Source organism: Sceloporus occidentalis, unplaced genomic scaffold (assembly GCF_023333645.1).
Source record: "Sceloporus occidentalis isolate IW3139 unplaced genomic scaffold, rSceOcc1.0.p SCAF_5, whole genome shotgun sequence".
In the NCBI taxonomy this organism is placed as follows: Eukaryota; Metazoa; Chordata; class Lepidosauria; order Squamata; family Phrynosomatidae; genus Sceloporus; species Sceloporus occidentalis.
The window spans coordinates 137,658,758-137,681,005 of record NW_028316985.1 but is presented as its reverse complement, the minus strand read 5'-3'; the positions used below and the strand labels follow the sequence as shown (position 1 = coordinate 137,681,005).

The following is a 22,248-nucleotide window of genomic DNA, read 5'->3' as shown; positions in this document are numbered from 1 at the left end:
TTGGGTTGCTCATCAGTGCGGAGGCTGCTGTTGAGACTACTAGCTTCTGGTGCCACTTGTCTCCTCACACTGTCACTGCAGTCCTTGGAAAGTTCACTGTATTTTTTGTGCATTTTTTAAAAAGCAGTTTTTGAAATCTCATTTCTGTGTCACTGCAGCTTGCAAATACTGCACCATTTTATTTTATATAAGGGACCTGATTACTGTTTAGGAGATCTTTGGGGAGCCATCCAACTATCTGTTTCCACCTTCCTCTATATCCAGACTCGCATCCCTCTTCAACCTTACAAATGTACATACTACATTACTTGTGTTGTAGAGCCAAACATTTCAGATTTAGTAGCATTCCAAATTTTGGAATTTCAGATTAGAGAGGCTCAACCTGTACTACCATTTCAGTATAGGTTACTAAAAGAACTGTAGCAGAATTTTCCATTTACACGTGTGCTTTACATTTGGTGAAATGTATACCATTTTTCTATTTTCTGAAAAGAAATTGGAGATACATTTTGAGCAACTGTGAAACTTTATTTTTGAGAACCAATTTGTTGCTGGAAAAATGTTAGGTTACTTGATCAGTGGAGAGATCTATATGATCATGCATAAAATATTAAGCCAGATGAAAATGTTTATGTATGTATGTATGTATGTATGTATGTTTGTTTATGTGAAGGATCTACCATAATTTTATAATTTTCCTACAGGTTACACGGGTAGTATTGTTGTGGGTGAACAATCACTTCAATGATTTTGAGGGAGATTCTGCAATGACTCGTTTTTTGGAGGAATTTGAGAACAATTTGGAAAGAGAGGTATGAATATTAATCAAGGAGAAAAGACTTGTAATGCTACGTGCAGGCCAATTTTATGTGGATTTAATGGTTCTAGATTTATTTTCTTTTTCTTCCTTTTGCAGAAAATGGGTGGACACCTGAGGCTGCTAAATATTGCATGTGCTGCTAAAGCTAAACGAAGGATGATAACTTTAACAAAGCCATCTCGGGAAGCCCCTTTGCCTTTCATATTGTTGGGAGGATCTGAAAAGGGATTTGGAATCTTTGTTGACAGTGTAGATTCAGGTAGCAAAGCCACCGAAGCAGGCTTGAAACGTGGTGATCAGGTTTGTAATCTAAATTCAGATTGTTTATTTTTGAAACAATAGTAATTGTGAGAATTAAATGAAAAGAGGAACAGAACAAGTTATGTTACCTCATTTTTTCCCTCCTAGATATTGGAGGTGAATGGCCAAAACTTTGAAAATATTCAGCTATCAAAAGCCATGGAAATTCTTCGAAATAATACACATTTATCTATCACTGTGAAAACCAACCTATTTGGTAAGTTATAAAGCATACATTCAGTGTCATTTTTATTCAAACTATAGTTTTCAAGCTGTGTTGAAATAAAGCCCAATATGGCGACTGTGGTACAGCTGTCTCAAGCCCTCAGGCTACCTATAGAGCAGTCCACTTCTGTCTTCTAACATAAATCCAGAACTAGTGGTGGCATTAGCTGTTAGCTTCCTCCTTAGTCTCTCAGTCTTGTCTGCAGAATTCACTAAAGTAATAACTTACAACAAAAGACTCATGAGCACTTATTCCCTTAAAGGTATAGGAGTAGTTTCATGGGCAGAGGTTTCTTTCATCTTCTCTTAGCAATGCGGGAACGAGGAGGAACAAGAGGTAGAAAAAAAGGACTTATTGAAACTCATTCCTTACAGGCTACAGTAGTTTGCAGCTTTCCTGCTAACATAGTGAGATAACTTTTGTGACCTTTGTATTTTGGCTCATCACTGCCACCATAGCACCACTGTACTTCATCACGTGATGGAAGGCAATTTCTGTTCAAATCTCAGAATTAAAACTGGCTTGGTTTTAGCAGCATTCATTCTTCCAAACTCTTATAATGTAGAGGAAAAATGAGATTATAAGGAGTTTATTCTGTGCTTTAAGAGTAAATTTGGAGAATTTAGCAAACAGTAGCATTGTATCAGAAGTCAAATCATGTTCATATTTGAATGCCATTAACAATACTTTATATCTGAATATAGTAATTTCTTTTCTGTTTATTTTTTCTATGTTTTCCATCTTTTGTCTTGCTTTGCAGTTTTTAAGGAACTTCTGACAAGGTTATCTGAAGACAAAAGAAATGGTGCTCCTCATCTACCTAAAATTGGTGATATTAAAAAAGCAAGCCGATACTCCATTCCAGATCTTGCTGTTGATGTAGAACAGGTGATAGGATTGGAAAAAGTAACTAAGAAAAGCAAAGCCAATACTGTTGGTGGGCGAAATAAGCTAAAGAAGATACTAGACAAAACCCGCATCAGTATCCTGCCTCAAAAACCATACAAGTAAGTGTGGCATACAGCACTGTACAGTTTTCATCTGAGTCATACATAGTTATTAGCTTAGATATATGACTCATGGAAGTTGAAAGTAGCACACTGTTGTGTATCATTTGAACACAAAGGAGGAGGATGACTCAATAGCGGCAGACAAGTTCTGCTAGAGCAATCATTTTAATATTTTGGAGCCCACTTTTCTGTTCTGTATTGATATGTGACCATTTGCACTGATGTGGTTTCAGTCATTAAAGATAATTGAGCATACCTACAATTATCCTCCATAGCTTTTACATTTAATCCTTCTTTATCTATTGAACCAAATATTCATATTTTTGCTATATTGTGTGTTCAGTCATATACATCATATGCATTTTCCTGTCTATCCGTCTTATTGACTATATGATTTCATATTATATTTCCCCTTTTCTTTCTCCATGCATTTTGATGGGTTTTGTTCAGGGAACTGTTTAGGTAAGGGTGAGAAAAAATATTTGTCTTCAGCTTGTATGATCCTTGTGGTTATATAGAATAGTATATCGCACTGATCCTTGTAGGCCACAGTCCAGAGACCTGTATGACAGATTGTACATATTCAAAGCCTTATATAGTACATTGGATGCTGCTGCTTTTTACAATATAAAGGCTACTGTTCAAGTGTAAAGTTACAAAACCTCCGTTGGCAGGCTCTTGTTTTGTTTTGGGTCTCAGAGGTGCTTTCTGGATAATAGCCATAACTATACTGATTTGTTGCCATTGTTTGCTTAGTATATATAGAATGTAGTTCTTTCTTTGGTTTTCATATATATACAGTCTGGTATGTGCTGATTAGTTCCATTTACTTATCGATAGGATGCGTAAAGAGGTAGCTGAGAACAGATTATAATAATGCACCTTTTTTTGACTGATTCTTAAATAATTAAATGAAAGTTTAGAAACAGAAGGATGGTTTTCAGATATACCTTTGCCACATTTAATTACTAAGATAGAAAAAATGATGGCTGGTAATGTTGCTGTTTCTTATTTTAATTGATATTTGGATTTCTTAAATGGTGGTTGTCAAAACCTTTTTTTTTTAAAAAATTGATTGAGATTTGTATACCTGATTTTGCCTAGCATTTTCAAGATATTTTACAAATGTCCTGTTGATCTTCGAAATACTGTGATTTCTTCAGAATTAAAATTATTTGCAGTACATTTTAAGAGGCGGGTTATAGACCGCCATTTCGGACGTCCTCAGGATGTCCCATTTTAAAAAGGGGGTGTCTCTTCTAGACATCCCTTTCCCTATCATGGACTCAGTCCATGACAAATGGCAGCGACCGTTCCACATGGCCGCTGCCATGTTTACATCTTGGACGCATAGCGTCCAGACGGGTCGCGGCGGTTATGACGTCGCGGATGCACCATGGGCGCCTCGCGATGTCATAATGGCGCCGCAGGAAGAAGCTCCATTTTGGAGCTTCTTTTTTGCTCCGTGAGGGAGTTGCGCGGTTTGTATGCTGCGACTCCCTCGTGGAGCAAAGAGCAGCGCCGGCAGACCGCCGCAAAGCGGCGGTTTGTAATGCCTCAAAGTATCTGGAAATAGAGTGCGCCCGTGTTATACGCGGCTTCCAGCATACACTGGAAGCTGTGCCGGAAGGAAGAGAGCCACGTGCCAGAAGAAAACAATGATGTGCACTCCCATTTGAATGGGGCTTGAGCATCCATGTTTTTTCCCTTACCGGGGAGGAGGGGGCGAACAGATCCCCCATGTAAGGGAAGGGATGACTGTAACACATTTGTAGTTAGTTAATTCTGCAGGAGGAATTTTTGTGTGATCTTAGGTGTTATACTATGATTAATTCTGAAGATAAAACCACTAGCTATGTAAAGTGTTCTAATGGTTTAAGATTCACTGTGCTAGAAATATAACAGTTATTTAATAAGGCTGTATAGTTATACCTCAGTTAACAAAGTGAGTTCTTGGGCCTTACTTCTTTAACAAAAAAATTGGTACCAGAAATAAAACAGAAAGAATAGGGATAGGTTCCTACACCACCAAAAAAGAAAGAATGAAAGAAAGAAAGAAGAAAAGAAAAGAAAGAAAAGCAGTCCAATGTGTTTCAGCAAACTTTTTATTCAAAGCTAAACAATGTGTACATGTGAAATGTAACAACCAGGTCAGGTAAATCTTGCCTATGTAATCCAGAAAACACTTGAGAGCTTCTTAGAAAATGCTTGAGAGTTTTTTTCTTTCTTTCTCCAGCCATCACTTTGTGGCCAAATCTAAGCTTTATTTAAAAATAATAATATGCTGGCATAATTTATGAGGCAAGTTTATCTGCTCTCTTCCTTTTTCTCTATTTTGCTGTTTTGTCATGATGTGTAAAGGATTATGGAAGCAACTGCTGTTTATCTTGCTTATTGTAAGCATGCACACACTCCTGCAGTAAGATCTGTTTGAACAAAATCCCATTCTTTCCCAGCTCAGGATTTATTGCATTGTTTATTGTAAACAGATTGATCCAACCCAAGACTGAAATTCCTTATTTTGCCAGCCTCTTTTCACCCTCCTCTGAATGTCAGTACTGCTAAAGAACTTCTAGCTACAGAGAGAAGAGAGAAGAGAAAAGAAAATGGGGGCTGGGCAGGTATCAAAAAGCTTTGTAAGAGAAGCTTCATTGTCAGAAGCTTTGTTAGCTGAGGTATACATGTAATTGTTTCCATGCAGTTCTACAGCGTAACTTGAAAAGTAAACCCAATGTTGTTTCTGAGTAAGAATTAAATGTGCATGGAAATGGTGCAAAGAGATGAAAGATGCTTTTTTTTCCCCTTGGAAAATCCAATGTTGTTCTATATCTTGATTACAAAATTGCTGAGCTTTACAGTAGCAGCATTGTATCTGAGTGTAATGATGCTGTTCACTTGTAACCATTCTATAGAATATGGCTTTATTAAGTCTTCCTGTTAGTCCATTTACCAAAACTATGCTTATTGTTACAAATATCTGCAATGTTTGTTGATATAAATAAGTATAGGTGTGTGACTTCCATGTAAAGTTACTTTCTATAGTTCAGGGCAGACCCGTCACCTTTTAGACGATATTGAATTCCAGATTCCATCAGCTCCTGCCACCATGTTTGGGGACTGTGAGAGTTAGCGTGCAAGAACATCAGGACATTCACATATTTTTCAGCCCTGCTCTAAATAGTATAAAAACTCTGAATGGATTTTGCATTTTTTCACAAATATAGTGATATTGGAATTGGACAGTCTCAGGATGACAGCATTGTAGGGTTGAGGCAGACCAAGCATATTCCTCCTGCTTTACCAGTCAGTGGAACACTATCTTCAAGCAATCCTGACTTACTGCAGTCACATCATCGCATCTTAGATTTCAACACAACACCAGGTGAGCATCAGGTTCTCATTGCCACTGTTTAGGTCCATCTTGTGATTGGGTGCAAAAACTGAAGTATGAAAGACAGATGCACCTTTTACAGGTTGAGCATCTCTAATCAGGAAATCCAAAATCCTCCAAAAACTGAAATTTTATGCCACTAGTTGCCTACTTCTACCTGCAAAGCAGCAGTGACAGCTCTTGCTCATTCATTTCTCAGATCCTAAGTCTCTCTCCAGTCTTGTGTCTTATACACAACACAAGTAGCAAATGAATGAGATGCCAGGCTGGAGAGAGATTCAAGGATTTGTGAACTAGCAGGATTCCTACCATTTCTCGTTTTGTAATTCTCTCTCCAGTTGTGTCTGTCTCCAGGTTCATGTCTCTTGTGTCTACTGCCAGCCTTGCAAATACTGTATGTCTTATGCCACCTGGGTTGTGCATCATGTATTATGTATATACAAGTACAGGTATTCCAAAAATGTAAAATATTAAATACAAAACATTTCTGTTCCCAGGCATTATGGATAAGAGGTACTCAACCTGTACTCAGTTGCAAATAATGTGACATTTCTTCTTTTATAATGACAGTAGTGGCTATTGAAACGTATAGCTGAGAAAAAAGGCAGCTTAAACTGACATCTGCCCAAATATGATGTGCAATTTTAAATGGATGTTGTTTCATTTGGTAGCACTTATTTATGTTTCCAGATTTTGTATATGCAAATATATTTTATATTTAAATCCCTTCTCAGTATTTTAATTTAAGCTGTTGAAAAAAAGCTAATACATTTGTTCATCAGTTGTCACAGACAGTAGAATGTGCCATACTTGTTTTGCATTCACACTTACTTAGGTTATATGGGATACATCATATCCATCACATGTTACTCACTACATGGTAGCTGTTTGATGTAATAGCCTCTAGAATGAGATAGTAGTGGAAGAACAGAAAAAAACAAGGTTAAGTTGATTCAATAATGGGTTTGTTGGAAAAGGTATGCCATAAGGCATAACTGATAGGATATGAAAATAGTTTGGCCAGTAGAGAGTAGGGTGCATAGTGGTTAGGATATAGTTAACTGACTGATAAGGAGACACAGATACTGGGTATTGTAATATATGTGAATTCTATAAAATGGGAGATGAATGGGAAGAGATGCTCAAAAACAGAAAGCTTCAGTGTCAAAAGCTAGGGAACAGCATATGAAGCAGGGAAATATATATGTGGTGTTGTTTTGATGCTGACTACGTATTCATATACATTTGGCTGACTTTTTGTAAGTGATATTTGTTTTCAAATAGGCTTCGTATTCTCATTTTTATGTTAACCTACAATATTTCCTTAAGACATATGGAACGTTGGGCTCTAATCTCTAGCTGCAGCATGTACATTAAACTTCAGAAAGTGTACAGTTTAAATTGTTTTGTTGTTGCGTTAGATCAGGCTAAACATGGAGATCTGGGAGACATTCAGGAAATGGAATGTAGTAGAGCAGAAAGAAATAAGCTTTTCAAAATTACTGTTCCATGTAGCTTGGAGGAGTAGAGTAGAGCTCAGGGAGACAGTTAAAATTGCTAGCCAAATTAGGTAGATTTTTAAATCAGTGTTCTAACGTTGGGGTGTTTATAACAAGAGAAACAGTCTCTTCAATCTGCAGTAGGTTATTCCTGTAAACTGAAAAATACTACTTCAAATTTTAACACACACAAACACACGCATGCGCACACACACGTTTATCACTTTACTGCCAGATTAGCTTTCTAAACCTGAGACTGGGTTGCTGCCTCGATATTCATTTGTGTATTCATGTAGATATTTCCAGCGATTTTTACGCTGACATTTTATCTGAAGTAGTTTAGTAGATGTTAAATTTTCCTTTGCTGAGTGTGAGAAGCAATACACCGTGCAGGCAGAGTGGTCTCCATAAATTAGTGGTCTGAAGTTTTAACATTAATTTCATTTATGTCATTTCATTAAGACATAAATATTTGGGCACATCTGCAAGTGTATTCCATTCCATGTTAATCTTACATGAAATCTGCTGGGACACCAGATTTCAATGATATCATAATCTATGATTTTTAAATATCACAGCAAAGTTGTGGGAAGAGTTATGATGCATCTGGAACTGAGGGGAAAGTGATGAGAAATGACAAAAATGAGTTATTTTAATAATATTATTATTATTAAATCAGTGTTCTAATGTAATATTATTATTATTATTATTATTATTATTATTATTAACCTTTATTTATAAGCGCTGTAAATTTACACAGCACTGTACATACAATCTTTTTAATTGGACGGTTCCCTGCCCTCAGGCTTACAATCTAAAAAGACACGACACAAAAGGAGAAGGGAGTGGTGGTGGGGAAGGGGATGAGGGCCAGCAGTTCTTCTCTACCTCCGAGGCCTGGATCAGGGGAGATGGACTGGAGGGAGGGCTTGGCTTCTTAATGGATGGTTAATTTTCTTCCAGGGAGGCCTGTTGTCTAATATGTCTGTAGAAGTGCGGGAAGGACTTAAAAATACAGAAAGTGAGTAGTGGCAAGGAATAAAAGAAGTAAGAGATGGTTTTATCCCTTTTGTATTATTGTAGAGATGGGGTGCTGATTGTGTGATCAGGTTTATTTATCAGTACAGAAAATTGCAAGAAAATAGAAGGCAAGAAGGCTGAAACTGGTCTTCATGCAACCTACTGTTCTCAATCAAATAAGAATACCCAGAAAATAAGAATAACTGGGCAAAGTTTTCAGTTTCAGTTCAGCTGGTAAAATATATTGGTTTTAGGATTTTGCTATTTTGGTAAAGCTTGGAATAAGGAGTTTGGGTTGAGTGCATAATTAGATGACTGCATACCCAGATTGTTGGGGGCAATTAGCTTACAGTTGTAAACCGCTTAGACACTGTTAATTCGGTATGAAGCGGTATATAAATTAAGATGTTTGTTTGTTTTTGTTTGTTTGTTTGTATTTGTGCCTTATACTAGGGATTACTTGCATGCTCTATTTCTAGTACATTGGACCCTTCCTGTCCATGGGAATTCAGTTCTATCCACACTCATGCAAGGAGCAGACATCTAATTATGCACTCACTCCAAATTCCTTATTCCAAGCTTTACCAAAATGGCAGTCTGCAGATGGGAGGAAATGCAGATGGCTGCATCCCATATTATTCAGTGGGCAGCTACATGCACATGTCTGCATCATCGTGGGCATATGTACATACCACTATTGAATAATATGGGATGTTGCAAGCCTCAAACACTCAAATCTGCGGATTGCTAGCCTGCCAATGTGGTGGGCCCACTGTACTATAATTTTTATTTTAGAGTAAGAGCAACACATATAACCAAAAAACTTTACTTGGCTATGACAGTCTTTCAAATAAAAACAAACAAACAGCATTGAGACATCTGCAGATGCTAATGTACATTGTTATTAAACCTACAAAAATAGGGAGCAGTTAATTAGTGTCAGTTTAAAACAGCCATTTCTGAAGGGCTTTGATAATTAAATGATGTAAAAACTTCTAATGTTTTTAACAAAGACATCACTGCAGATATCAATACTGATAACACATACAATATTTTAAAAAGAATAACCTACTTAATATGGCAACAGATGATCTTTTTTTTTTTTTTAAACAAAAAGCATTACCTTCAAATAGAAGGCACATGCTTGGCCCTATAATAATGGATAAACTAGAGCACACAACTCTTGGAGAATCTAAACATTAGTTAACTATGGTGGAATTACTGATGATATCGTCACGCTGTGGATCAGTGACAGATAAATTTTTGAATACTTTACAAATTACACCGTCTTCTTCCTGCTATTAAAGTTGTCTACAGTAAGACGTTTGAAAATGAGAGATAGCTTTGGTGTTTTGCTAACTATCAGGGATAGCAAGCTTGTTACAGATCTGTTTTGTAAACCAACTGATGTTCATATGTAAACTAGAATTCTCCCATCCCAACAATATAAAAAAACCATATGTGGTTGCTGCTCAGGATTAAACCTATTTGTGGCAATGATGCTATTTACCAAGAAAGAATCCCAAACCTAAAACACCACTTGATTTGAAGAGGGAATATATCTCTCACCAATGAGAACAACTTCCGTTAGGCTGCTGTATTCACTGGAAATGTCTCTTCTACAAAAAATAAAAATAAAAACAAACAAACAAACCACCACCAACAACAAAATGGGGGCAATTGTGTACTTTTTGTGGTTGATTTCCACCCATCACCTCCAATTTACCAATTGGCAATAAAAAAGTACCCATTAATGGCTAATTCACATCTTTCTCAAGAAACAAATAAAGCTCCTACTATTGGTTTATCAGCCTCCTATTTATTTATTTAAAATAAAAGAAGCTGCTGGTAAGATTGATTTTTTGATTGATTGATTGAAATTTTATTTATATACCGCCGTTCCTATGATCACGGCGGTTTACAAACAGAATAAGATACAATACGATACAGGTTACAAATATAATACAATACAAATCACAGTTTAAAAATCAAAATTAACAGCGAAAGTCCTTCATAAAAAACCATATACTACTATACATCATTAAAATCCATCATTAACCAATCAAGATAATAAAACAATCTAAAAATACAATAAATAGTATACAGGAGCAAAACAGTCAGGACATGTGAGGGAAGGCTTGACGAAATAAATGAGTCTTAAGGTTTTTCTTAAATGACTCCAGGGAGGGGGCTAAGCAGAGCTCCTCAGGGAGAGCGTTCCAAGACTGCGGGGCCACCACAGAAAAAGCCCTTTGCGCAGTCACTGCGTATCTTGTCTTGGGAACACTCAAAAGTTTTTTTTCCCACGAGACCTGAGAGTGTGGGGCGGATTGTATGGGGAGAGGCGGTCCTCCAAGTACTCTGGGCCCAAGCCATTTAGGGCTTTATAGGTAACAACCAACAGTTGAAATACCAGATGAAAATCCTGGATCACATCACTGCATCCTAGTGTTTCATCATTTATATAGGTATGTAAGAAATGACAACTTTTAAAAGCAGATGCACTGGTAAACTCTAGCATATTAAACAAATTATGGTTTATGGTTCCAAGCATGTAATATATGTGTGATTGAATACCAGCACTCTGGATGCACCATGCAATATGTGAGAAATGTCATTTTTTTCATAAGATTCAGGTACCATAAATTGGTAATCAATAATTCTCATGTCTGGGATCAAACATTGATAGAAATGGGGACTGCAGCCATGAAATCAGAAGAAGATTAAGAATGGGAAGGACAGCTATAAAAGAACTAGAGAAGGTCCTAAAATGCAAGGATATACAACTGAGCACAAAAGTTATAATCATACAAGCCATTGTATTCCCTATATTGCCATGTATGGATCTGAGAGCTGGACAGTTAAGAAGGAGGATAGGAGGAAAATCTTGGGCCATTTAGAGTAAGTCCAAAGAATTGTAAGTAGTTTTTTAAGGCAATGTTTTGGACAGGTACAGGTCCAAAACACTGCAGAAATAATCCAGTTTGAGACGGCTTGAACTGTCCTGGCTCAGTGCTAGGGAATTCTGGGAACTGTAGTTTCGTGAGATATTTAGCCTTCTCCGTCAGAGAGCTCTGGTCCCACAACAAACTACAATTCCCAGGATACCCTAACACTAAACCAAGGCTGTTAAACCAGTCTCAAATTGGATTATTTCTGCAGTGTGTTTTAGACCACATCTTCTGCTGTAAGAACTCATCATAACATGAAATGAAAATTATTTTCTCACTTGAGCATTTCTAGGACAGCTGAACCATGCAAAAAGTCTGCTTCCAAGCAGCTTGGATCCACTTTTCTCCCTCCCTCCCTCTCCTCTGTTCGTATGCATGCATATAGGTAAAGGGCAGGGGTAGAATTTGCATTCACACATGAAAATAGATTCCTAACTGACGAACAGTACATTAACATTTGACTTTTACAACCTTTCTATCTGAGAGAATAATAGGATGCAGTCTAGAGTTTTCATCCCACTTTACCCTTCTTCCTGGCTAGCTGGGAGTGGAACTGTGTTTACAACCAGTCTTTTGAGTCCTCTTGGGGAAGAAGTATGGTTGTGTAGCACTGGCCACTAGAAGTGACTTGGCTCTTGTTTAACACCAGAGAAGCTGGCTTGTTTGGTTCATACTTGACCACAAACTGAATGCAGTTGAGTTTTTTTCCAGGCTGCAGGGGAAGAGGCGGTCTCTTTCAGACTAAGCATGTGCCCATGCATATAATGCTAAATCATGGTTTAGCCTTAAGTGCAACCATGTCTAATGTCTCTTTTTGAACGTAAGAGTATGTTTTAGTTGATCATTCCATGTATGAACCACAACCTTCTTCATTCACCTTCCCTGATTGTTCATTTTTGGGATCACTAGAAGATGAATAAGTCTTCAGTTAATCACAGTTTATTTAGCATTACTTTAAATGCTGAACTATAATTCATATTAATTGGGGCTTAGTAATTATTAATAATCTGAAAATTTTGTGATTTAGTCTTTTAGACATATGTCTGCAAAGTGATTAAATAAACCAGAAAATCTGGGCTGATCAAAATGATATTCAAGATGTAACAACAAATTTAACAAGTATTCACAGTCAAATAGAATCTGATCAACCTTCTTCTGCTGCATAGTTACAAACTCAGGCAAAATCAATGTTACAACAAGAGCAAGACTATTTAAATGCTAATTGCTCCACATTAGAAGAATCAAGATATAAATTTTATACATTATATCCCAACATAAACATCACAAAAAAGATGGACAAGCTATTCCACATAGGAGAGAAATTATGTTTAATAGAAATGCAGAGCTAGGGAATAGAAACTTCTTCCCAACTTTTTTCCAACAGATGCAAACAAGAACAGTCAAGAATAAACAGTATATAAATCCTGCTATATTTGAGGGTGAGCTGCTTATAAGCCCACTGAGGGAAGCTAGTCTTCCTGCTTTTGAAGTAAATGGATATACTAAAATGATATTTCCACCCTTAGGGAACTGACTTGGAATAATTGCGTATATTACTAATAATCCCTCATCATGCATAGAGATCAAAGGTTACAGTTGGAATACTCAATTGAACCACTCAAGTTTCTGTCAGAGAACATCTCTGGCTGGGGGAACAAGATGAGGGACTTAGGCTTTGTAGAATGCCTCTCCTAATTTCATATATATGGTCTACAAAAAAACAAAAACAAAAAAGCACATGGATCTAAAAAATGAGTTAGAAGGCTTTCAGATATTCACAATACCAGTGAATGGGGATCAAAAGAAGGGAAGATGCAGAAATGGTCTTGCTTTTGGTGAGTCTGCTAACTCATACAGTTCTCCCACGTCATACGCGGGAGCCTTTTATGTGGCTTTCAGATTACGCTGGTGCAGTGGTGCAGTGCTGCATGTCATGCACAAGCCCCATTATTTTCAGTGAGGCTCGAGCATATGCACTATTTGCCTTATGTGGCGGGGTCCAGAATGGATCCCCCATGTAAGGCAAGGGCGCACTGTATATTGAAATCCAAACAATTGACATTGATTCACCATATTTACAAATTATTCTATTGACCAGTTCAAATGGGGTTAAGATGATATGCATTAATGTATACACTCTGCCAAGAAGCTCAGAATATTATGATTCTAATATATGGGAGATCTTGGACTTAGAGTCTCAATTGGAAGAAATAAACCAATTTCCCTTTGCCAAATTATTCTGTCAAAGACTGAAATTAAGTCTACAGAAATAGCATATAAATAATTTTGGGGGAACTTATATATTTTTCTCTCAGTTGATTCAGTATGAAACAGTGGCCAATAGCTGATCTTCCTCTTCACCAATCATATTGTTTTGATCTGTCCAGTCTTCAGCCTTACACAGAAGATAACATGTATATACTCTAGAGATGATATCCAGCAAACTAATAGAATGATAGTGACTGAAATTATGGAGGTTGGAGATGGATAGGGGCTTGTTGATCTGAACTAATAATTTATATTTTGATACTAGAATTCAAGTAAGAATAGGCAAAAATGGACAATCAGAAGAGGTTAAAACATCAGAGTGTGTGACAATATTGTCTGCTTGCCCCATTTTTGTTTAATATTTATGTAAATGATATAATTGCTCAACTGGCCAGTGACTAACTTTCCTGTGTCCTTGGGGAATGAAAAAGTAATATTTTGCTATATACAGATAATATGGTACTTTTGTCATAAAATTTAATAGTTAGGAAAAGATTATGGAAAGCTTTTGGAGAAGTGTGTAATAAAGAACAACTCTATGTAAATTATACAAAAGTCAAGGCTATCGTTTTTGACAACCCCCTCTCCCCCTAAAAACCCCAAAATGGTTATTGATTGCATTTCAGCAGGAACAGGTTATGCAACTTAATTATTTAAGACTTTGCTTTTCCCAAAATGTCTCGTGGAACAGTCACTTGACAGCTATAAATTTGAAAGCACAAAGATCTATACAAATTGTCTTAAATTTGCTGGAATGAAAGGTGGGAATGCAGTTCTCTCTGCTGTAAGGGTTTTTGTGGCAAAGGTCATATCACAGGTAACATATGGAGCAGAGGAATTGAGAATTATTAAGACAAATAAATTAGAGTCCTTACAGAATATTTTTTAGGAGTGATATTGTGCCTTCCACCAGGCGTACCTGTCAGCTGTATGTGAGGAGAAGTTGGATTAATTCCAATATCTTATTTTATCTTACATGCATCATTTCTTTATTTTATGAAATTGAAGTATTCAGTTAATAAATTGGTAACTCACATAGCATATGAACAAATAGTTTCTATCTATAAAAATCCATGGCTATTAGAATGTGAAACAAATTTGAAGTTGGTCTGGACCCTGCAGTTCTAAAATCTTTTGATAGATATCATAATAGGAAACTTATTAAAGAAAGGATGAAAAAATATTATGCTTTGCTTGATATTATGTTACTAGAGTTTAAAAGTTCTCTTCTAGTTTCGAAGAGGAGAAATATTTATTGAAAAATTACTCAACCTCTTCTTCACATGGCTTTTATAGTCCTACAATTTCAAACAATGAAAACCAGTTTCATTGAAGGGAAATATAAAAGGATTCCCATGAACAGCATGTTTGCACATATGGAATTGGGGATATCGAAGACACCATATATTATATGCTACATTGTAGAATATATAAAACCCCAAGGGATAAAATTCTGAAGAGAAGTTTAGAACCAGTAGCCAATGGAAATGATCTGGAGAAAAATCACTTATTTGCTATTCAGTACAGCAAAGTCTGTTATGTTTAATATTGCCAAATTCATGGTGGAAGCAGCTAAACTTAGATCAGATTTCAAGGACAATAGCCTATGTGGGAATCTGTGAGAAATATATTTATGCTAATTTGAATGGATTATGCAACATTGAGATGTGCTTAATATTAAACATTTTTGTAATTTAAAATTTTAATTTAAATGTTTATTGTTTTATATATTATAGAGCCAACTATGATTTTAAAAGTTTTTAAAGTTTTTAATAATTTTTGTAAGATTGTAATTTGATGGTTATAATACATATATGGTTGTCACAAATAAAATGTATGTGTAATTGGGGCTTAGAGAAAAAACCTCATAAAGAGGTATAAAATTTGGTTGTTCCAGTTTCAGTAAAACATACAGTCCACCCATGCTTTACGCGGGGGATCTGATCCGGACTCCTCCGCATAATGCAAATACAGCGCATGCTCAAGCCCCATTTAACTGAATGGGGCTAATGCATGTTACGGTGCGGGAGCACACCACGCCCCATTAATCACAATGGGACGTGCTGCCCCTTGCACCCCACGTGCCCCCTTACAGCTTTCAGAATATGCTGAGAAATGTGTATAGCGCGCCTGCTTATGACGCAGGTGCACTGTACTTATAAGAAGGCATAATACAGCGTGCCCGCATTATACGCGGGTGTGCTTTACGCGGCTTGAGCATACGTGCTCAAGCCGCGGGGCGGAAGGGGCGGCGCATCCCATTCAATTGAATGGGCGCTTGCGCGCCACCGCCGCGCCGCCGTGCACGAGCCCCATTGTTTCCAATGGGGCTTGAGCATAGGCGGAAATTGCCTTACGTGGAGGGATCTGGAATGGATCCCCGCGTAAGGCGAGGACCCACTGTATGTCTGAGTTAACACATATACTGGTGAACCAAAGCTGAATAAAAACAGACTCTGGATTAAAGGAGGATAGGGATGAGCGATAAACCCAAGCCTTGTTCATGTAACAGTAATGTATGGTTTATTGCTGCATCTGTATACATTTAGTACAGTGCTCCTTTTTTTACGCGGGGGATCTGTTCCGGACCCCCGCATAAAAAATAATGGGGCTTGTGCATGGTGCCATGGTGCGTGCTCACCATGGGCGCATGCCCCATTAGCCTTAATGGGACGTGCTGCCCCATGCACTCCCGTGGGCTCCCTCGCAGCTTTCAGTGTATGCTGAAAGCTGCGTGTGGTGCGTCCACGTATGATGCAGGCACACTGTATGTGTCAAAGTAGATTGCACTAATCATTACCTATTAGGTGAAAGTTTGTAGCAGACTATAAAGATATGTTAATCAAAGTCAGTACATTTATTCTACTTTTTTCTTGCTTGGAAGTGTTTTCTGTTCTTAGACCAAAAAAACTATAATGTACTAAAAGGAGGCTAGTGAATAGCATCCATGCAAGAACAATTTATCAGGAAGATGAAGAAGGCAACAAAAGTGTGTGCATTCCAATTGCAGTTGTACTATCTGAAAAACAAAAATTGTTAGTCTTTGCCTGTTATAACATGGGGTGTTTTTTTCTTCCAGATTTACCAGATCAGGTTCTAAGGGTTTTTAAAGCAGATCAGCAAAGCCGCTACATTATGATCAGTAAGGACACGACTGCAAAGGAAGTGGTCATTCAAGCAATCCGAGAGTTTGCTTTAACTACTACCGCTGATGCATATTCTTTATGTGAAGTCTCAGTCACTCCAGAGGGTGTAATCAAACAGCGGAGGCTTCCAGATCAGCTCTCTAAGCTGGCTGATAGAATACAGCTTAGTGGAAGGTAAGAGCAATAATGTCACTAGAGGGCTTCGGGGGATTCAGAAAGCACCAGGTGACACAATTGGAGAGAGGTTACAACCAGTGGGGTGGTTGCTCACTGTCCATCACAAGATCATATCTGTCAGCTAGAGTGCCTCTGTCCACTGAGGCCGCTGGTGGGGTGCTGCTGTTTCCCGACAGCTCCATCCATATGTGGCTAGGCTGCTGGTGAGGGTGGAAAAGGAAGGTGCTGGTAGCACCCATGGCAGAAGGAAGCCCAAGGCAGGGGGTGGAAAGGGAAGGCAAGTTGGGCAGCAGTGTGCCAGGCAGCTGGGCCAGGAGTGGGAAGGTGGACAATAAGCACCCCTCCCCACCTGATGCCACTGCTGCTTCTCCATCCACCACCCCTCCCCAGGGGCATTTTCCCAGGCTTGCACATAATGATCATGGGGAGGAGGGAGGACTTACCATCTGGCATTACCTGCCAGGGGCATTTTTCTCTTCCCCTTTCTTCAAGTTTGGGGATTCCCAGGGTGGCTTTCCTGTTCTTGTCTTTGCTCCTGGGGTGGGCAGCCAAGACAGGATTCCTCCATCTGCCAATGTCTCCCACAACCAGAGCTGTGGGGTGACTGCCTGCCTGTGGGTGACACCATGGGGTACTGCACGGAGTTGACATCAACTCTAATGATGCCACTGGGTAAGAGTACATCATTACCCATGTCAGGTTATAAATGAAGATATTTACTACAGAGTCTGGTACATGAGGTCAGTGTAAGCTATTTACTTATCAAAAATATGAGTTATTTTTTTGGGAAACTTGATTTCTTCAGGTATTATCTGAAAAATAATATGGAGACAGAAACATTATGTTCAGATGAAGATGCTCAGGAATTGCTGAGGGAGAGCCAGATTTCACTCCTGCAACTCAGTACTGTTGAGGTGGCAACCCAGCTTTCAATGCGTAACTTTGAACTGTTCCGGAACATTGAACCTACGGAGTATATAGATGACTTGTTTAAACTGAAATCTAAATCTAGCTGTGCTAACTTGAAAAAGTTTGAAGAATTAATAAACCAAGAAACCTTTTGGGTAGCATCTGAGATTCTGCGAGAAACCAACCAACTGAAAAGGATGAAGATAATTAAGCACTTCATTAAGATAGCATTGCACTGCAGGGAATGCAAGAACTTCAACTCCATGTTTGCAATAATAAGGTAAGCAAGGCTGTAATTCTTTCCTACTATTTAACATAAGTTTTAATAAGGAATAGTATATAAAATGAAAACTTACTAGGTAATATGAATAGAATGCTATGTTGATGTTTTTATTTTTCTGACTTAATAGTATAATGTTATAGTACTGTTTCATGAGTCTAACAATCCACAGTAGCGGCTTTGGACAGTATTTTTGTTTAAATGGGGTATTGTAAAAGCTGGGAGATTCCTCTAATTAGCTAAATTAATGTTTATTGCAAGCCTGCATTTAGCAATGTCTTATTGGTAAACATATGGAAAAAACCCTTTAAAATAACAAAAGGGCTCAAGCTTGACTTCCAAGGTCGCTAAAATGAATACCCAGCTTGTTGGGGGCAATTAGCTTACACTTTGTAAACCGCTTAGGGAGTGCTTAAGTACACTGATAAGCGTTATAGAAATGTACTTGTTACTGCTATTGCTAAAATAAACCTGTACAATTATTCCAATTAGGAAAAGTAAACTGAGAAAAGAAATAACTTGTTTAACCCTTGTTTCCCCAGAGTTTATACCATTTTCTGTGTTGCTAAGTATATGTATGAAAAGCTAAAAATAGTCATGTGTGTTTTAAACTGTTACTTTCAATTTTACTTGTTAATCCAAGTACTTTGTGTTGATGTGCAAGATTCCAGTTAGTAGCTAAACTGAAAACTTCACTTCTTGGGTGTCAGAGCTGAAGCTGACAGTCAAACTCATAGTTGACTGAAGTGAGACAAGATGCAAGGCAGCTTTTAATTTGTGGTTCAACAACAGCAAAAGGTTGATTTTGAACAGTTTATCACTTTATTTGATGAATTTCTTAATGTTGGCTGAGTCTCATGGATATTTTGTTCTATTTTTCAATGCAAATAAAACCATGTGAAGTATTCGGAGGCCTCAGTTATAAAGCAAAAATGTACTTTGTTCTGTTGATAGTTTTCACATGATACTGAACAACATTGGTTATGAAAGATTGGTATTTGTATCTAGCAATTGATGCAAAGTGACCATATGTTGTGTCTTCTGGACCTTCCTATCATTCACTACCCTACATGAACCCATAAAAAAAACATTCAGATTGTGAGCATGTGTTCAATATTCTGATAGAGTCCACCTTTTCCTTTTTTGACAATGTTTTTAGTGCTTCTGTTTATTTTATTTATTTATTTATTTATTTATACTATGGATAACAATAGGATGCAGTAAAACCAACTGATGCAATACAGAAAGAAAACTGCATGCGAAACACTTTGATTCTGGGGTGCCATCTGGCTGTGGCTGTTGACTTTTTCTGTGTATTTGACACTCACAATTTTCACCAGTCTTTTGTGTCCAATAGGCTAAATGATTGTAATTTACATGTGTTCATACACATGATGAAGCTTTATCAAGTTTTTGTCAAATTTGTCAACTGTCTCGGGCATTTGTGGGATGTATGACAGTGCTCTGATCAAAAACCTTTAATGGAAGAAGAAATTCTGAGAATTGTTGTGAAGGGTAGTGGAATTAAGACATCTCTGCAGAAGGGTAGAACTGGCAGTTGAAGAATCGTATAATAATTTGTTAGATGGTCTGAAACAATTAATTTTAGGATTGTGTAATTCAAGTATTTTAGTTGCCCATTTTAGCTGAAGATACTGGCTGTTACTGAATGACAGTTATCTAGGACTTGGACAATAGAGGGCTTTTATAATCAATATCACTACGGCATCTAAATGAGCATAGCTAGTCAATGTCTCTTCTAAATTTCTGGTAATGACATGCTCCCATTGCTAGTATACTAAGGGAATGACTCATAGCATTTTACAGCTGCAGTTTCTGAATAGACTTTACTGTGCCACTCATTACAGTTCTTTCATCTGGCAGTAACAAATGCTTACTGATGATCATTGCCACATCTTTATGCCCAAAATGGCCCTTGTTTATAAAAGTGTCTATTGCCACAATGCTGTTTGGAAGGCAATGTTGTAGTATATCTGAGAGTTCTTTGGTAAGAGAGGAATACCATGTCACTGCTAACATAATCTTTTGTTCACTCCTCAGTTTAGATAGACTGTTCAAACATGCAGCTCATACAAAATCTGTGTTTTAAGATACTTTTTTTCTAGTTTTTTTGGACAGCAGAGATTTTATTTACTAGTGCCTAGGTTTCAGCCAACTGGTATTTTTGTTCTTATTTCACAGAACTGTGTGATAGTGCATGTTTGGGATGCTGTGTGTACATTTTGTTCTGAATGAATACTATATCACTTTTAAACTCATCTTTAATAATCTTTAAATCCTTTAAATTCATTCTTTAGTGGCCTGAACTTAGCTCCAGTTGCAAGACTGCGTACCACTTGGGAAAAACTTCCAAGCAAATATGAAAAATTATTTCAAGATCTCCAAGATTTGTTTGATCCATCTAGGAACATGGCAAAATACCGCAATATCTTGAATAGCCAAAACCTACAGCCTCCAATTATTCCGCTGTTCCCTGTAATAAAAAAAGACCTTACATTTCTTCATGAAGGTAAGTGCAAAAGATTTTGGGATCTTGCCCCCTCCCTATTTCTTTTTAAATTATTGCTGTTAAGGAGAGAATACTCTAGTTATTGCCTATAATTCTTTTGCCAATTTAGGAAATGACTCAAAAGTAGAAGGTTTAGTCAATTTTGAGAAACTGCGAATGATTGCAAAAGAGATCCGCCATGTAGGTCGAATGGCTTCTGTTAACATGGATCCTGCTTTAATGTTCAGGACTCGGTAAGTAGTTTTAACCAACAGAAAAACATACGAAATACATAATAAAATGTAATTATGATATAATCCTAATCAAATGATTTATTCTGTAACAGATAATTTGCTCTGTAATCTGTTATTGATGTTGACATGATAAGGACTTTGCATTAAAAAAATGTATGTGTAGAATCAGAAAAAATAATTGGTTGTCATCATTTCCCCAGACAGCTGACTGCATGTTATTTAACAGTGGTCCAATATTTTCAGATATGTCATTCTGAAATAGAATCATAGAATCATAGAATCGTAGAGTTGGAAGAGACCACAAGGGCCATCCAGTCCAACCCCCTGCCATGCAGGAAATCACAGTCAAAGCATCCCCGATAGATGGCCATCCAGCCTCTGTTTGAAGACCTCTAAGAAAGGAGACTCCGCTACACTTCGAGGGAGTGTGTTCCACTGTCGAACAGCCCTTACTGTCAGGAAGTTCCTCCTAATATTTTCAGCAATGTCAGTATATAGGGTTCTATCTGCCCTTTATCATCTTGATTTTTACATTGGGTCTCCTAGCTGACATGGCCAATGAGCTTTTTGCAATAATAATTAAAAAAAACACAGAACCTAGTCCTTCTAGATGTATAGACACATATGCCTCAGTTTCATTTTTGCCATGACCTTGTTCTTCCTCTTCTTCTTCTTCTTCTTCTTCTTATTATTATTATTATTATTATTATTATTATTATTATTATTTTCATTGAGCCATATGGCACAAGAAACTAACATGGACTCAATAAGTGGACTGTATTATTTTATGCAAGATTTTCGGTCAAATATTTGTGTAATCTCTGCATACCGATACACTGCTAACACACAACTTGTTCTACACACATAAACTTTGTTTCGATTACACACCATCCAAAAGTATACACATGTGACATCCTTGTACCCAGATTTATTTGGGTTTCAGCATTGACCCAAATCAATTATCACTATGTTGTTTTTAAAAATATCCACAAGTTCAAAAGCTGTTTGAGAATTGTTTCAGAAGACTTTTTATAACCCCAGTGAATAGTAGTAACATGTCTCTGGAATACAACCATTGCTTCACATGTTTCAGTTTTAAGTTAATAAAAGATAAGAGACTACAATAAATATATTCATCATGGAGGAAGTATTGCTACTGTCTAGCAAATTTAACAACAAAGGATGTCATATTGAGGAGGGAGAAAGCTTGTTTTCTGCTGCTCCAGAGACTAGGACCCGGAGCAATGGATGCAAGCTGCAGGAAAAGAGATTCCACCTCAACATTAGGAGGAACTTCCTGACAGTAAGGGCTGCTCGACAGTGGAACACACTCCCTCGGAGTGTAGTGGAGTCTCCCTCCTTGGAGGTCTTCAAACGGAGGCTGGATGGCCATCTGTCAGGGATGCTTTGATCTGGATTTCCTGCATGGCAGGGGGTTGGACTGGATGGCCCTTGCGGTCTCTTCCAGCTCTATGATTCTATGTTCAT

General features: G+C 37.5%; 1 protein-coding gene across 9 annotated transcripts in view; it reads left to right on the top strand.

Annotated features, from left to right (window-relative positions):
• The window catches only part of RAPGEF2 (Rap guanine nucleotide exchange factor 2), a 232,461-nt gene that overhangs the window by 187,802 nt on the left and 22,411 nt on the right, over window positions 1-22,248 (top strand). For all 9 annotated transcript variants that reach the window (XM_089525591.1, XM_089525587.1, XM_089525589.1 and 6 more), the window contains 9 exons: window positions 705-812; window positions 917-1,120; window positions 1,229-1,337; window positions 2,107-2,353; window positions 5,581-5,738; window positions 16,565-16,805; window positions 17,614-17,997; window positions 20,316-20,527; window positions 20,637-20,760. In XM_089525591.1, coding sequence (XP_089381717.1) covers window positions 705-812; window positions 917-1,120; window positions 1,229-1,337; window positions 2,107-2,353; window positions 5,581-5,738; window positions 16,565-16,805; window positions 17,614-17,997; window positions 20,316-20,527; window positions 20,637-20,760 — 1,787 coding nt within the window. The remainder of the gene's footprint in view (window positions 1-704; window positions 813-916; window positions 1,121-1,228; window positions 1,338-2,106; window positions 2,354-5,580; window positions 5,739-16,564; window positions 16,806-17,613; window positions 17,998-20,315; window positions 20,528-20,636; window positions 20,761-22,248) is intronic.